This window comes from Aedes aegypti, chromosome 1 (assembly GCF_002204515.2).
Source record: "Aedes aegypti strain LVP_AGWG chromosome 1, AaegL5.0 Primary Assembly, whole genome shotgun sequence".
NCBI lineage: Eukaryota > Metazoa > Arthropoda > Insecta > Diptera > Culicidae > Aedes > Aedes aegypti.
This window is the reverse complement of record NC_035107.1, coordinates 286,035,648-286,051,307: the sequence shown is the minus strand read 5'-3', so window position 1 is coordinate 286,051,307 and position 15,660 is coordinate 286,035,648. Positions and strand designations below refer to the sequence as shown.

General features: G+C 41.6%; 1 protein-coding gene across 10 annotated transcripts in view; it reads left to right on the top strand.

Annotated features, from left to right (window-relative positions):
• LOC5565754 (RNA-binding protein Nova-1) overlaps nucleotides 1-14,289 on the top strand; it is a 208,418-nt gene extending 194,129 nt beyond the window's left edge. For 9 of the 10 annotated variants that reach the window (XM_021838081.1, XM_021838079.1, XM_021838077.1 and 6 more), the window contains one exon: nucleotides 11,201-14,289. In XM_021838081.1, coding sequence (XP_021693773.1) covers nucleotides 11,201-11,466 — 266 coding nt within the window. In that variant the 3' untranslated portion in view covers nucleotides 11,467-14,289. Of the gene's footprint in view, nucleotides 1-309; nucleotides 1,139-11,200 lie in introns of those variants that run through there. The other variant, XM_021838080.1, reaches the window with a different exon arrangement.
• Nucleotides 14,290-15,660: the final 1,371 nt, after the last annotated feature.

Here is a 15,660-nt window from a genome sequence, read left to right as displayed (position 1 = left end):
AATCTCCTAACTCTAATCAACTTTTCATTCGCTCTGCCATCCGCGCAAGCCACAATATCTATACATCACCATAAGCCACATTCCATTGAGGTGGCATTCTCTTCCAGTCATCCTCGTGTTCTCACCGATAGGCACCTCTATAATTCCATCTAGTGTACATATATTCCGATATTCGTTTCCCGGTGTAACTGACCACCACGACCTCTCATAACCATCACCAATCAATCCACACTGTTCTTGGTCCCATCGGCTCCCCCCCTGCCCTCAAACCAACCTACGCTACCAACGTTGTTGTTGTTGCCATTGCAGGTAACCCCTACCTACAACACTCCGCCTATGCGCCGTATCTACAATGGCATTCCCTCAGTTCAATGCAGCCCTAGTCGAACATGGTCGATCGCCACTACTGCAAATCGCTAAAAACAAAACACAAAATTCCCATACTACACACACTAATTGGAAAACACGTACAAATGACCGACTTTAGCGACTGCACATGCTTGCCACATCAAAGCAAGCCGAGAAAACAAAGTACCTGGAAAATTTGACTTTTCCCTCAACAATTGGGTAGGGTAACTACTCGATCCAAGTAGCCATTTCGCCCCAAAGCTTCAATTTTACCCCAAAAATTAAACCATGAAACGATTCTAGTGATTCTAGTTTGCCAGTCTTTTTATATATAGCGATAAATAGGATTTATTAGGGAAATAGACGAGCATATTTTCGTTACTCGATTCAAAAAAAAAATCAAGAAGTTTAACCAAATTCCTACTATTTTTGGCAAAGCCACAAAAAAAAGACAACACTCAATGCCATAATTCCACTATTTTGTTAATTGTTTGGACTGCGACTCAACGTGAGAATGAAAAATCTTCTGTTTGATACATAAGTGTTAACCAAGCTGTGAATATTGCTACACACTAAAAAAAAGACACCACTGAGAGTTCCACTTTTTTGCTTGTTCGATACCCCAAAACGCAAGTCAAAACTTGAACAATGAATAGCCATCGAACGCTAGATAGTACAAAAATCGACAGTAGCTGTGACAAAATCTATTCTATTCCGCGTGCGTTCCTAAATTAGTGCCCGACTAATTGGCGCGGGCATAGCAAAAGTGCGTTTTGAAAGCAAAACATTCTCGTGATAACGAAAACACATTAGAAACGATGCTAATGATTCAAGATGATGATGATAATGATGGTGACGATGACAGCGAAGAGACAACGACAATGTCGGCGATGATGGTGAAAAAGATGATGTTCGCACAGTTTTTCCTTTTTACTCTGAGTGTGTGTGTGCGTGTGTGATTGGATTTGTTTTTCCGTCACACTCCGATAACCTCTGATGGGCCATGCGGCGCAACTCACCGAGAAGCGAAGTGCCGCGCCGACCGACCCCCAAGATGATCGAGAGAGGGACCGGCCTAATAGCTCTAGTTGGTTGACCCAAGTATATATCTTCTTTTCTTTTCACGGAACATTTTTTTTTTTGCTCTAAAACTAGTTAAGGCATCCCAAATGACCTAAGACACGGCGCTTAGCTCTACCGCTTACTACTAACCTTGGTGGAACCTTGTACAGAGAATGGCCATGCTTCCTCACAAACACACAAAGCACGTAGTGCTCGGTTACTAACCTTATCCCAATTGTCGAACGATCAGAATCGGAGCAAGCCTTGAAATCCACATAACCCTAGAGATTCTGATCGTTCAACAAGCTAAATGGTGATGGACGTTGGCATGGTTACAACAGCATGACAGAACACACACATTGCGCTACAGAAACGAATAATAACTGTACTTTGTGATAACGTATTTCAGCGCCTATTGCAAGCGAAGGTTACTAACACAAACCTCACAAGCCTCCACTCAAAGGAATCAAGACTCCTCAAAAAACGTTGGGCTGCTAGATCATCTTTCATCCGTTCATCGATCATTACAACACACTGAATGAGGTTGAAGGTTACTTATTCGACATTTTTGCTTTTACGGGACATTCGTTTCTCAGTGAAATTTCATAGAATTACGATGTTGGTAACAAAAAAAAATAATTGGAAGTTACTCCACTAAAGTTAGGAAAGCTTTTCCTAAAAAGCTTGATATGATTCTACTCTGAAGTTGGATAAGCTTCTTCTCAAAAGCTAGGAACGTTTCTTGTCAGATGCTCTGAGAAATTCTCCTCAGAAGCTTGGAGATTTGTTCTTTAGAAGCTTGCAGAGCTCCCCTTCAGAAGCTTAAAGAGCTGCTGCTCGAAGCTGAGAAAACTTCCTTTCTGAAATTTCGTAAGCTTCTCCTCAAAAGCTTTGTAAGATTTTCTTCAGAAGCGCATAAGCTTCTTCTAAAAAAAGCAATTCATAGAAGTTTAGGATGCTTCACCGCATAAGGTTGAGAAGTTTACATTCACAAGCTTTGAAAGTTTACTTCTAGAAGGTTTGAAAGTTTACTTCTAGAAGGTTTGAAAGTTTACTTTCAGAAATTTTGAAAATTTACTTTCAGAAGTTTAAAAAGTTTACATTTAGAAGCTTGGAAAGCTTCGTTGCAGAAGTTCGTAAAGCTTCCTAGCTGCTCTGAAAACTTCATAGCAGAAACTCGGAAGGCTTCCTAGCAAAAACTCGGGAAATTTTGATGCAGAAGCCAGGATAGCTTCCTTGTAGAACCCCGGAAAGCTTCCTAACAAAAGCTCTGAAAGCTTCCTTGCAGCTTGGAAAATTTTCTTTCAGAAGCTTGGAGAGCTTTCTTCCCGAAGCTTGGAAAGCTTCTTTCCGGAAGCTTGGAAAGTTGGAAAGCTTCCTTCCCAAAGCTTGGAAAGCTTCCTTTCCGAAGCTTGAAATACAGAGGCTCGAAAAGCTTCCTCCCAGAAGCTTGAAAAGCTTTCCTAAAAGGTTGGAATGCTTTTTACCAGAACCTTGGAAAGCTTTCTCCTAGAAGCTTGGAAAGCATTCTCCTAGAGTTTGGAAAGCTTTCTCCTAGAGCTTGGAAAGCTTTCTCCTAGAAGGTTGGAAAGCTTTCTCCTAGAAGGTTGGAAAGCTTTCTTCCAGAAGCTTGGACAGCTTTCTTCCAGAAACTTAGACAGCTTTCTTCCAGCAGCTTGAAGAGCTTTTTTCCACCAGTTTGGAGAGTTTTCCTCCAGCAGCTTGGAGAGTTTTCCTCCAGCAGCTTGGAGAGCTTTCTTCCAAAAGCTGAGGAAGCTTCCTTCCAGAAATTTTGAAAGCTATCTTCCAGAGGCTTGGAAAGCTTCTTTCCAGAGGCTTGGAAAGCATATTTCCAGAGGCTTAGAAAGCTTTCTTTCAGAGGCTTGAAAAGCTTCCTCCAAAAATTTTGGAAAGCATTCTCCTAGAAGCTTGGAAAGCTTTCTTCCAGAAGCTTGGGGAGCTTCTTCCACCAGTTTGGAGAGCTTTCCTCCAGCAGCTAGGAGGCTTGGAAAGCATATTTCCAGAGGCTTAGAAAGGTTTCTTCCAGAGGCTTGAAAAGATTCCTTCCTGAAGCTAGAGAAGCTTTCTTCAAGAAGCTTCAAAAACTTCCTTCCAGAAGCTGGAAAAGCTTTCTTCCAGAAGCTTGAAGAGCCTTCTTACAGAAGCTTGGAAAGCCTTCATCCAGAAGCTTGGAGAGCCTTCTTCCAAATGCTTGGAGAGCTTTCTTCCAGAAGCTTGAAAAGCTTCCTTCCAGAAACTTGAAAAGCTTTCTCGCTGGAAGCTTGGAAAGCTTTCTTGCTAGAAGCTTGAAAAACTTTCTTGCTAGAAGCTTGAAAAGCTTTCTTGCTAGAAGCTTGGAGAGCTTTCTTCCAGAAGTTGTAAAAGCTTCCTGCCAGAATTTGGGAAAGCTTCCTTACAGAAGCTGGGAAAGCTTCCTTCCAGAAGCTGGGAAATCTTCCTTCCAGAAGCTTGGAAAGCTTTCTTCTAGAAGCTTGGAAAGCTTTCTCCTAGAAGCTTGTAAAGCTTTCTCCTAGAAGCTTGGAAAGCTTTCTTCCAGAAGTTTGGAGAGCTTTCTTCCAGAAGTTGTAAAAGCTTCCTGACAGAAATTCGGAAAGCTTCCTGCCAGAAGCTTGGGGAGCTTCTTCCACCAGGTTGGAGAGCTCTCCTCCAGCAGCTAGGAGAGCTTTCTTCCGGAAGCTGAGAAAGCTTTCTTCCAGGGGCTTGAAAAGATTCCTTCCTGAAGCTAGAAAAGTTTTCTTCAAGAAGCTTTAAAAACTTCCTTCCAGAAGCTGGAACAGCTTTCTTCCAGAAGCTTGGAGAGCCTTCTTCCAGAAGCTTGGATAGCCTTCTTCCAAAAACTTGGAGAGCTTTCTTCCAGAAGCTGGAAAAGCTTCCTTCCAGAAGCTTGAAAAGCTTTCTCGCTAGAAGCTTGGAAAGCTTTCTTCCAGAAGCTGGGAAAGCTTCCTTCCAGAAGCTGGGAAAGCTTCCTTCCAGAAGCTGGGAAAGCTTCCTTCCAGAAGCTGGGAAAGCTTCCTTCCAGAAGCTGGGAAAGCTTCGTTCCAGAAGCTGGGAAAGCTTCCTTCCAGAAGCTGGGAAAGCTTCCTTCCAGAAACTGGGAAAGCTTCCTTCCAGAAGCTGGGAAAGCTTCCTTCCAGAAGCTGGGAAAGCTTCCTTCCAGAAGCTGGGAAAGCTTCGTTCCAGAAGCTGGGAAATCTTCCTTGCAGAAGCTTGGAAAGCTTTCTTCTAGAAGCTTGGAAAGCTTTCTCCTAGAAGCTTGGAAAGCTTTCTCCTAGAAGCTGAGAAAGCTGAGAAAGTTTTCTTCCAGAGGCTTGAAAAGATTCCTTCATGAAGCTAGAAAAGTTTTCTTCAAGAAGCTTTAAAAACTTCCTTCCATAAGCTGGAACAGCTTTCTTCCTGAAGGTTGAAGAGCCTTCTTCCAGAAGCTTGGAGAGCCTTCTTCCAGAAGCTTGGAAAGCTTTCTTCCAAAAACTTGGAGAGCTTTCTTCCAGAAGCTGGAAAAGCTTCCTTCCAGAAGCTTGAAAAGCTTTCTCGCTAGAAGCTTGGAAAGCTTTCTTCCAGAAGCTGGGAAAGCTTCCTTCCAGAAGCTGGGAAAGCTTCCTTCCAGAAGCTGGGAAAGCTTCCTTCCAGAAGCTGGGAAAGCTTCCTTCCAGAAGCTGGGAAAGCTTCCTTCCAGAAGCTGGGAAAGCTTCCTTCCAGAAGCTGGGAAAGCTTCCTTCCAGAAGCTGGGAAAGCTTCCTTCCAGAAGCTGGGAAAGCTTCCTTCCAGAAGCTGGGAAAGCTTCCTTCCAGAAGCTGGGAAAGCTTTCTTCCAGAAGCTGGGAAAGCTTCCTTCCAGAAGCTGGGAAAGCTTCCTTCCAGAAGCTGGGAAAGCTTCCTTCCAGAAGCTGGGAAAGCTTCCTTCCTGAAGCTGAGGGGAGGCTTCCTTCCAGGAGCTGGGGAAGCTTCCTTCCAGAAGCTTGGAAAGCTACCTTCCAGAAGCTTGGAAAGCTTCCTTCCAGAAGCTTAGAAAGCTTCCTTACATAAGTTTGGAAAGCTTCCCTTCAGAAGCTTGGAAAGCTTCCTTACAGAAGCTTGGAAAGCTTCCCTTCAGAAGCTTGGAAAGATTCCCTTCAGAAGCTTGGAAAGATTCCCTTCAGAAGCTTGGAAAGCTTCCCTTCAGAAGCTTGGAAAGCTTCCCTTCAGAAGCTTGGAAAGCTTCCCTTCAGAAGCTTGGAAAGCTTCCCTTCAGAAGCTTGGAAAGCTTCCCTTCAGAAGCTTGGAAAGCTTCCCTTCAGAAGCTTGGAAAGCTTCCCTTCAGAAGCTTGGAAAGCTTCCCTTCAGAAGCTTGGAAAGCTTCCCTTCAGAAGCTTGGAAAGTTTTCTTCCAGAAGGTTGGAGAGCTTCCTTCCAGAGACTTGCAAAGCTTTCTGCCAGAAGCTGGGGAAGCTCCCTTCCCGAAGCATGAAAAAATGTTTTACCAAAGCTTGAAATGCTTATTTCTAGACGCTTGGACACCTCCCTTAAAGAAGCTTTGAAAACTTTTTCTCAGAAGCATGGAAAACTTTTCCTTAGAAGTTTGGAAAGCTTCTCATCATGAGTCTATCCTTGGGAGTATGAAAAGCTTACCGTTAGGAGGTTAGAAGCCTTCTACTCAAGAGCTTGGAAAACGTCTTTTCAGGAGCTTGAAAAGCTTATACTTAGATGCTTTGAAAACTTTTTCTCAGAAGCTTAAAAAGCTTCTTTTCATTAGGTTACTAAACTTCTCATCAGAAGTTTGAAAAGTTTCTTTTCTGAAATTATGAAACTGCTGTTTAGAAGCTGGGAGCTTTGAAAGGTTTTCCTTGGAAGCTTGCGAAGTTTCTCTTCAGAAGCTTGCAGAGTTACTCCTAAGAAGCATGCAAAGCTTTGCTCAAAAGCTTCGAAATCTTATCATCAGAAGCTTCAAAAGATTCTCTTTGAAAATCTCGAAAGTTTCTTTTCAAAAGCTACGTGAGCTTATTTCCAGATGCAAGGAAAGCTCTACCCAAGATGCTCCAAAAGATTCCATCCAGAATAGTGGAAAGCATCTCCCCAGAGACTTTTTTTGGAAAGCTTTTTTCAGAATCTTGAACTTCTCCACACATGCCTGGAGCGCTTCTCATCATAAGCTTGTAGAACTTCTCCCTGAAGAATTTCTTGAGCAGCATAGACACCTTCTAAACTTTGTTTTTGAAAGCTCATATAGAGCTTTGCCTCAGAAATATAAAAAGCTTCTTTTCAGAAGCTTGAAGCACTTCTAGTCAGAAGCATTTCTCTTCAGTAACTTAAAGAGCTTCTTTTCAAAAGCATGGGGAACATCTCATCTTTAAAAGCTTTTTGTAAAGCGTCATTTCAGAAGCTTAATCAGAAGCTTATATCACCCCTAAGAACCCCTACTTTGGGGGCTGGTAACCTAGCTTTTTCTGAGCGGATTTACTTCCGTTTTTTACTGGTTGTTTCCAAATCACACACGTAAGCTTTTCTCCAGAAGCTTGGGAAGTTTTCTTCGAAAAGCTTGGAAAACTTTCTTCCATAAACTTGGACAGCTTTCTTCCAGATGCTTAGAAAGTTTGCTTCAAGATGCTTGAAAAGCTTGCTTCCAGAAGCTTGGAAAGCTTGCTTCCAGAAGCTTGGAAAGCTTGCTTCCAGAAGCTTTGGAAGCTTTCTCCCAGAAGATTGGGAAGCTTTCTTCCAGAAGCTTGGGAAGCTTTCCTCCAGAAGCTTGGGAAGTTTTCTTCGAAAAGCTTGGATAACTTTCTTCCATAAGCTTGGACAGCTTTCTTCCAGATGCTTGGAAAGTTTGCTTCAAGATGCTTTAAAAGCTTGCTTCCAGAAGCTTGGAAAGCTTGCTTCCAGAAACTTGGAAAGCTTGCTTCTAGAAGCTTGGAAAGCTTACATTCAGAAGCTTGGAAAGCTTGCTTCCAGAAGCTTGGAAAACTTGCTTCCAGAAACTTGGAAAGCTTGCTTCCAGAAGATTGGAAAGTTTGCTTCTAGAAGCTTGGAAAGCTTGCTTCCAGAAGCTTGGAAAGCTTTCTTTCAAGAGCCTTGAAAAACTTTCTACCAGAAGCTTCAAAAACTTTCACCCAGAAGCTTGAAAAGCGTTCTTCCAGAAACTTGGGAAGCTTTCTTCCAGAAACTTGGGAAGCTTTCTTCCAGAAGCTTTGGAAGCTTTCTTCCAGAAGCTTGGGAAGCTTTCTTCCAGAAGCTTGGGAAGCTTTCTTCCAGAAGCTTGGGAAGCTTTCTTCCAGAAGCTTGGGAAGCTTTCTTCCAGAAGCTTGGGAAGCTTTCTTCCAGAAGCTTGGGAAGTTTTCTTCTAGAAGCTTGGGAAGCTTTCTCCCAGAAGCTTGGGAAGCTTTCTTCGAAAAGCTTGGAAAACTTTCTTCTAGAAGCTTGGGAAGCTTTCTTCCAGAAGCTTAGAAAGCTTTCTTCCAGAAGCTTGGGAAGCTTTCTTTTCAGAAGCTTGGGAAGCTTTCTTCCAGAAGCTTGGGAAGCTTTCTCCCTGAAGCTTGGGAAGCTTTCTCCCTAAAGCTTGGGAAGCTTTCTTCGAAAAGCTTGGAAAACTTTCTTCTAGAAGCTTGGGAAACTTTCTTCCAGAAGCTTAGGAAGCTTTCTTCCAGAAGCTTGGGAAGCTTTCTTCCAGAAACTTGGGAAGCTTTCTTCCAGAAGCTTGGGAAGCTTTCTTCCAGAAGCTTGGGAAGCTTTCTTCCAGAAGCTTGGGAAGCTTTCTTCCAGAAGCTTGGGAAGCTTTCTTCCAGAAGCTTGGGAAGCTTTCTTCCAGAAGCTTGGGAAGCTTTCTTCCAGAAGCTTGGAAAGCTTTCTTCCAGAAGCTTGGGAAGCTTTCTTCCAGAAGCTTGGGAAGCTTTCTTCCAGAAGCTTGGGAAGCTTTCTTCTAGAAGCTTGGGAAGCTTTCTCCCTGAAGCTTGGGAAGCTTTCTCCCTGAAGCTTGGGAAGCTTTCTTCTAGAAGCTTGGAAAACTTTCTTCTAGAAGCTTGGGAAACTTTCTTCCAGAAGCTTGGGAAGCTTTCTTCCAGAAGTTTTGGAAGCTTTCTTCCAGAAGTTTTGGAAGCTTTCTTCCAGAAGTTTGGGAAGCTTTCTTTTCAGAAGCTTGGGAAGCTTTCTTCTAGAAGCTTGGGAAGCTTTCTCCCAGAAGCTTGGGAAGCTTTCTTCGAAAAGCTTGGACAACTTTCTTCTAGAAGCTTGGGAAGCTTTCTTCCAGAAGCTTGGGAAGTTTTCTTCCAGAAGCTTGGGAAGCTTTCTTCTAGAAGCTTGGGAAGCTTTCTTCTAGAAGCTTGGGAAGCTTTCTTCCAGAAGCTTGGGAAGCTTTCTTCCAGAAGCTTGGGAAGCTTTCTTCCAGAAGCTTGGGAAGCTTTCTTCCAGAAGCTTGGGAAGCTTTCTTCCAGAAGCTTGGGAAGCTTTCTTCCAGAAGCTTGGGAAGCTTTCTTCCAGAAGCTTGGGAAGCTTTCTTCTAGAAGCTTGGGAAGCTTTCTCCCTGAAGCTTGGGAAGCTTTCTTCGAAAAGCTTGGAAAACTTTCTTCTAGAAGCTTGGGAAGCTTTCTTCCAGAAGCTTGGGAAGCTTTCTTCCAGAAGTTTTGGAAGCTTTCTTCCAGAAGTTTGGGAAGCTTTCTTCGAAAAGCTTGAGAAGCTTTCCTCCAAAAGCTTGGGCAGCTTTCTTCGAGAAGCTTGGGAAGCTTTCTTTCAGAAGCTTGGGAAGCTTTTTTCTAGAAGCTTGGAAAGCTTCCTGCCAGAAGCTTGGAAAGCTTCCTGCCAGAAGCTTGGAAAGCTTGCTGCCAGAAGCTTGGGAAGCTACCTGCCAGAAGCTTGGAAAGCTTCCTTCCAGAAGCTGGGAAAGTTTCTTTCCAAGAGCTAGGAAAGCTTCCTTCCAGAAGCTGGAAAAGCTACCTTCCATAAGCTGGGAAAGCTTCCTTCCAGAAGCTGAGAAAGCTCCAGAGGAGCTCCGGAAGCTCAGAAAACATCTTCTCATGAACTTGAAAAGCTTATGCTTAGAAGTTTTGAATACTTTTTCTCAGAAGGAAGCTTTGAAAGATTTTTTTTAAAGCTTTCTAAGAAGCATGCAAAGCTTTTCTCAGAAGCTTCGAAAGCTTCACTTCAGAAGCTTCAAAAGCTTCTCTTGGAAAATCTCGAATGTATCTTTTGAAAAGCTACACGAGCTTCTTCTTAAAGAAAGGAAAGCTCCACTGTAGATACTCCGAAAGATTCCATCCAGAATAGTGGAGGACTTTTTTCAGAATCTTGTACTTCTCCACACATGCTTGTAGCGCTTCTCATCAGAAACTTGTAAAAAAAAATTCTCTTCAGCAGCATAGAAGTGTCTAAAGCTTGTTTATAACTTTGCGTCAGAAACATAACGAGCTTTTCTTCAGAAGCTTTGAGCACTTCTAGTCAGAAGCTTAGATAAATTCTCTTTAGAAACTTGAAAACTTCTCTTCAGAAGCTTGGAGAATTTCTTACCTTGGAAAGCTTTTTCATCTACAAGAAGCTTGGAAAGCGTCTCACCAGTAGCTTATAAAGCCCCTCCTCTGAAATTTAAAAAGCTTCTCGCCAGAAGGAAAGCTTCTCATCAGAAGCGTGGACTTCTTATCAAAAGCTTGGACTGCTTGTCATTAAAAGCTTGAAAGGTTGGGAAACTTCTCAGAAGGTTGGAAAGCTTCTTTTCAGAAACTTTAAAATCTTCTTCTCAGAAACTTGTGAAGCTATTCCCATCTCAGAAGCTTGGAAAGTTCTTTCGCATAAGTTTACAAGCTTTTTTTAAGAAGCTTGAACATGTTTTATTGTTCAACAACCTAGAAAGCTTCTCGAAAGCCTAAAAAAATGTTGGGGAATCTTAAAAAGGTTCGTCTAGGAAGCTCGGAAAGCTTCTCAGAAGCTCTGAATGCTTTTCCTCGATAGTTGGAAAAGGTTTCTACCAAAAACGAAGGATGCTTCTCCCCTAAAGTTTGGAAAGCTTATTTTGAGAACCTTGTAAAGTTTTCCTCATAAACTTGATAAATTTCTTCTCAGAGCTTTGGAACGCTTTTCCTCAAATCCCAAGAGGGAAGCAACCTACAACTGTGTTATTCCTATTGTAGCTTTGAGAAAAAGCTTTGGATTAAATATCTAAGATATCTTGTCGTATACTCCGCAACAAACCATCTATGCATTTATAAGATTCGGATTTCGCCTGCATGGCCAACTTTGTCATTCGCACTTGAGGTTATATCACCCATAAGAACCCCATACTTTGAGGGCTGGTAACCTAGCTATTTCTGAGCGGATTTACTTCCGTTTTCCACTGGTTGCTTCCAAATCACACACGGATTCCTCGATTTATGGACGGTGCAAGGTTTTGAGTTCGTAATTTAATGCATTTTGGGTCGGTTTTGATGGGTACTTACCGCTGTCATCCTGATCATCGCTCCAAGCTCCAATTGAGGGGAGGTTACAACTGTAACCGGATATCCCGCTTCTACGTCCGGTCATTGCTATCTGAAACAAAGTTGGAAAAAGTTTTAATTAGTTTGTATTTGGATACAGATATTGGATAAAATTATTGGAGGACGATTCCTTTGAAGAGAAACTTGCTTGATCAATTGGTTATGGTAATCTATGCATCGTACTATTTCTGTATGACGTCTGGTGACTTAGAAGGGTAGTTTCTATGGTAGAATTTTAACAATGGTGATGGGTCGATATAAACTTAGATTAAGGATAGCCTAAGGAGCAAGAAATCTAACGAATTCGTTTTTCTTCGTACTCTTCTTGTCTTCCTCCAAACAGGTCCGGCCGGCCGTAGCCTAGTCGAGATCCAGCACCTGTCGGGGGCGAATATCCAGATCTCCAAGAAGGGAATCTTCGCGCCGGGCACCCGGAATCGCATCGTCACCATTACCGGTGCGCCGAACGCCATCAACGTTGCTCACTACCTGATCGAGCAGCGAATCCAGGAGGAGGAAGCGAAACGGGCCTGCCAAACGACCACGGCAGCAGCGGCGGCCGCAGCCGGAAAGCCCACTGCCGCCACGGTGGCCGCTGTCACGCAGTAAACGACAAGCATACACAACACGTCACCCATTATCAGCAAATACAACACACACATACATACATAGTGCATGAGAAAAGCAGACACACACACAAATCATTCACACATTTAAAGGAAAGGGAAAATCTGTGAAGCGGGATGCAAAACAATGCGAAACCTAAAGTAATGGGATTTAGGAGCAAAGCGAAACAGAAAGAGGATATAATAATTATTAATTAAAGTAATTGTTATTTTAGTAGGTAAATTGAAAATGAATAACAGACAAAAGTTTTAACTTGAGTTGATAAACACAGATCTATAGCAAAACAAAAACAAAATATAATACAAAAGGTGGAATAACTTGAAGGCGCTTCCCCACACATAGAACACACGAGGAAGTGAGAAAAGCAAAAAAATGCAAAATTAAATGATAGATAAGTGAGAAATCATATAAAATAGTTACAAAACAAAGAAGCGATAAACAGACAAACATATACATACACACGAACACAAACACGCCAACAAATCTAGTGAAATTTCACCAACACACACACACACATAAACACCCCAAAAAAAACAGGTTACTTCGACTAGTGATCGCTGTGTTACCATAAATCGTACTACACCGTAGTTTTTTTGTTTTCGTTTCCATGGCAACCCCCTTGGGTTGCTTAGCTCTTAGCGCACTTTGAACGCGATCACCGCGAGAGTTCTGTTTTTCTAATTTCTATTCTCTCACTTGAGTTTTTTTTTACTCATATTTCTATATCTGTTTCTATCTGTCGTGTATAGTTTAAGCGAAGAGATGTTTTTAAGTTTTTTCTTTATATATTCATATATTTTATATACAGATTTTTTTTTCCTCTAGGATTTATCTTGAAAAGGAAGAAAAGCGTAACGAACGGGCCAGGCCTAAAGATTTGTTTTTAGCTGTTAGCGTGGAAGAAGGTGGGGAAAAGCGGAGGAAGGTTAATAATAGAAATTTCTTTCTCGGAAAATAGCATAGCGGTCGATTGATTTCTGGTGTCAACTCTCTTGCGGGTAGGACTAATATTAAGAAGAGTTATGTAGGAAAAACAGTAGAACACGACTAAAGCTAAACGCGTGCGCACCTGTAAAAAAGTATGTATGTATACATTTTATGTATGTATTAGTGGGAACGGCCGAGAGCCGCATTCTTAGTTTCGTTCGTTTCTGTTTTGCCATTTGTTTACATACAACTACACTCATAAACAATACACACACACATACACAAGAAATGGCGACGAAAATTTTATGTTGTTAGGACAGATGTGAAGAAATTTAATCACTGTTGAATGTTAGACCAATGCATACCTAAATACACACACACGAACACTGTTCACACAGAGAAACACACACACGCACGTCGTACAGCCGGATTCAAATTACCAATACCAACGCGCGGGGAAGTGCATATAAAACTAATAATATATAGCAGGCGGTGGGAGAACGAAGCCAATCGGAGATACTACTGTGTATGTTGCAAACAAAGAAGTCATATAAATAGGATTGTAGGAAATTATTTAGGTAATCGCAAGCAGATGAAGAAGAGAAGGGTAAAGTTTAACCATATTTTTTACTAGTTAGCCGATAGAGTTTAGTTTAGCGCAGTGGTATTTTTGCGGAAAAGAATTTTAAATTCTTCGTTCTCTTGTTTAACTTTCCTTAACAAATCTTTACACCCTTGACAACGAGTCAATTATTACCAACTTGTTTCCGTTGTTTTCTACCATTATGTTAATCCACTATTAGGAAATGGGAAGGATCTTTCTCATAAGAAATATATATTATACGGAACATGTGCAAAAGCTGTTGTAACTTCAAACTTTTGTTTTGCGCCGTCATTCTGCGGATAGCAAAGTGTAGCACACTGCGATCAGATCGTAGTAGGCCGCCTACGACTGCTGTCTATGCTTCCGCTCTGCGCCTTGACAGCCGGCCCGAAGTCAGTAATAAAAGCGTTATAAAACTTGTTTTCCAATTGTAGTAAGCTTACCAGCTCAGATGCAATCTGTTAATGTTAAAACCAAAAAGACGTTTTCTCCTTTTAACTTAAAACAAACACATGTTACTACTATTCCTAGTTTACGACTACACATACGCGCATTCACACTCCCACACAATTCGTGATCTTTAGAAGAAACGGAAACACCACAAAATGCAGTGTCATCACACTTTTTTTTTGTTTCCTTCGAACGTTCAGTTTACGTTTACCTTTCCATTTCGTTGAAGAGCATAGCTACGAGTTATTTATAACCTTCTTGTTTTTACATCACCATATGAACAAAAACCACACGCTCACACCTACATTAAACATGCACGTACCGTTATACATTGTTTTAAACGTTTTCCTGTTGATTCAGATAGACACACACATACATAAAAAACCATCTAAACAGAAGAAAAATATTTATAGCCAATTTATCTTAAAGAAAAAAAAACAAATTATAAATCCAGAAAAGAAAAACCTAGTTTTTAGTTAACACGCCGAGAAGAAAAACGAGAAAAAAAAAGTTACAAGTTTGACGTATGAGGAAAAACGAAGGCGAACCACTAGTGATATGTAGGAAACGAAAATTACTAAATCAAAAAAAAATGAAGAAGTAGCTGAAGAACCACAAGGAAGGGGGATCGAGCAAACTTGTAAAGTTGATACTAGAAAGAACGGTAACAAAAAACATAGTCCCCGGCTCTACATTCTACCATTTATAATGATTAATATATTCGTACGTTTAAAAACAAACAAAAAAAGGAAACACTAAAACTTCAAACCGGTTCTTTCTTTTCTTTGTTGCACGCACGCGAAGAAGATTTGTGAACGCGCTAAGGGAAAAATCAAGAAGAAAGGAAGCAAATCAAATGGAGAATATACGGGATTAAAAATGAATGAAAAACCAAAAAACAACTGAACCGTTTGGCGCGGTGCTTTTTATTTTAGTTTGTATGAGTTCCTTGTTTGGTTGCGGGGCTTTAGCGAAAAAGGGGAATGACACTGGTTTGGTCGAGTTAAAAATCTCAAAGAGGACGATTCATCCTTCTTTAATCTGTCAAAAATCTAATAAACGTAAAGATTTTTATACAAATATTGATGCGGTGAGCCGTTCTTTTCAGGATAAGGGATCTAAATTCCAAGCAATTCCGTAATTTTACTTTCTCTTTCGACAAACGAGTGTCATTCCCCTCGTGTTTATCCCTAATTGGTTCTATTTCTCTTTCGTTACCTTTGTTTGAGTTCCGCTTTGTTTAGTTTATCGATGATACCAGATGCATTGAAAAGCTCCAATGAAAAGTGTGTCCGCTATGAAACCCCAGAAGTTTTCGGGATCTCTTTAAGAATCTGAGTCATGATCTTGTCATGAACCCTTGAGAATATTCAGGATCTCACTGAGGATTCAAGTAGGAATCCCCAAGAGCCCTCCAGAGAGCTACAAACTCCGGAATTTTCAGGATGTCACATAGAATCCAGAGATTACCCTGAGATCTTGCTGAAAATGCTCGAAACTCCGTTGAAGATTCTCAAAGGCTCATTCGGAAACCCTTCCTAGACTCCATAATTGTCTGGATCATCAGAGGATCCTGCTAGGAATCCATGGAGTATAATCAAGACCCTCTTAGAAATTCTTAGGAATACGCAAAGAACCTACAGGATATTTCAAGAAACATCTGGAGTCTACTAACTAGGAATTTTCAGATCCCGCGCAGTATCCTGAAGACTCCGCTAGACATTCTCAGGAGCAGCCTAGAAATACCCATCTGAGAATTCCATATTTCTGGGATAATCCCTCCTGGAATTCTGGGAGTCTTTCCTGGAATTCTGAGAGAATCTCTCCTGGGATTCTGGGAGAATCCCTCCTGGAATTCTGGGAGAATCCCTCCTGGGCTTCTGAGAGAATCCTTTCTAGAATTCTGGGAGAATTTTTTCTGGGATTCGGAGAGAATCCCTCTTGGAATTCTCTGGAATCTCTCCTGGGATTCGGAAAATCCCTCCTGGAATTCTAAGAGAATGCCTCGATTCCGGGAGAATGCCTCCTGGAATTCTGGAAGAATGCCACCCAGGATTCTGGGAGAATATCTCCTGGGATTCTGAGAGAATCTCTCCTGAGATACTGGAGGAATACCACTGAGGATTCTAGGAGAATCCTTCCTGAGATTCTGGGTGAATCCCTCCTGGGATTCTGGGATAATCTCTCCTGCGATA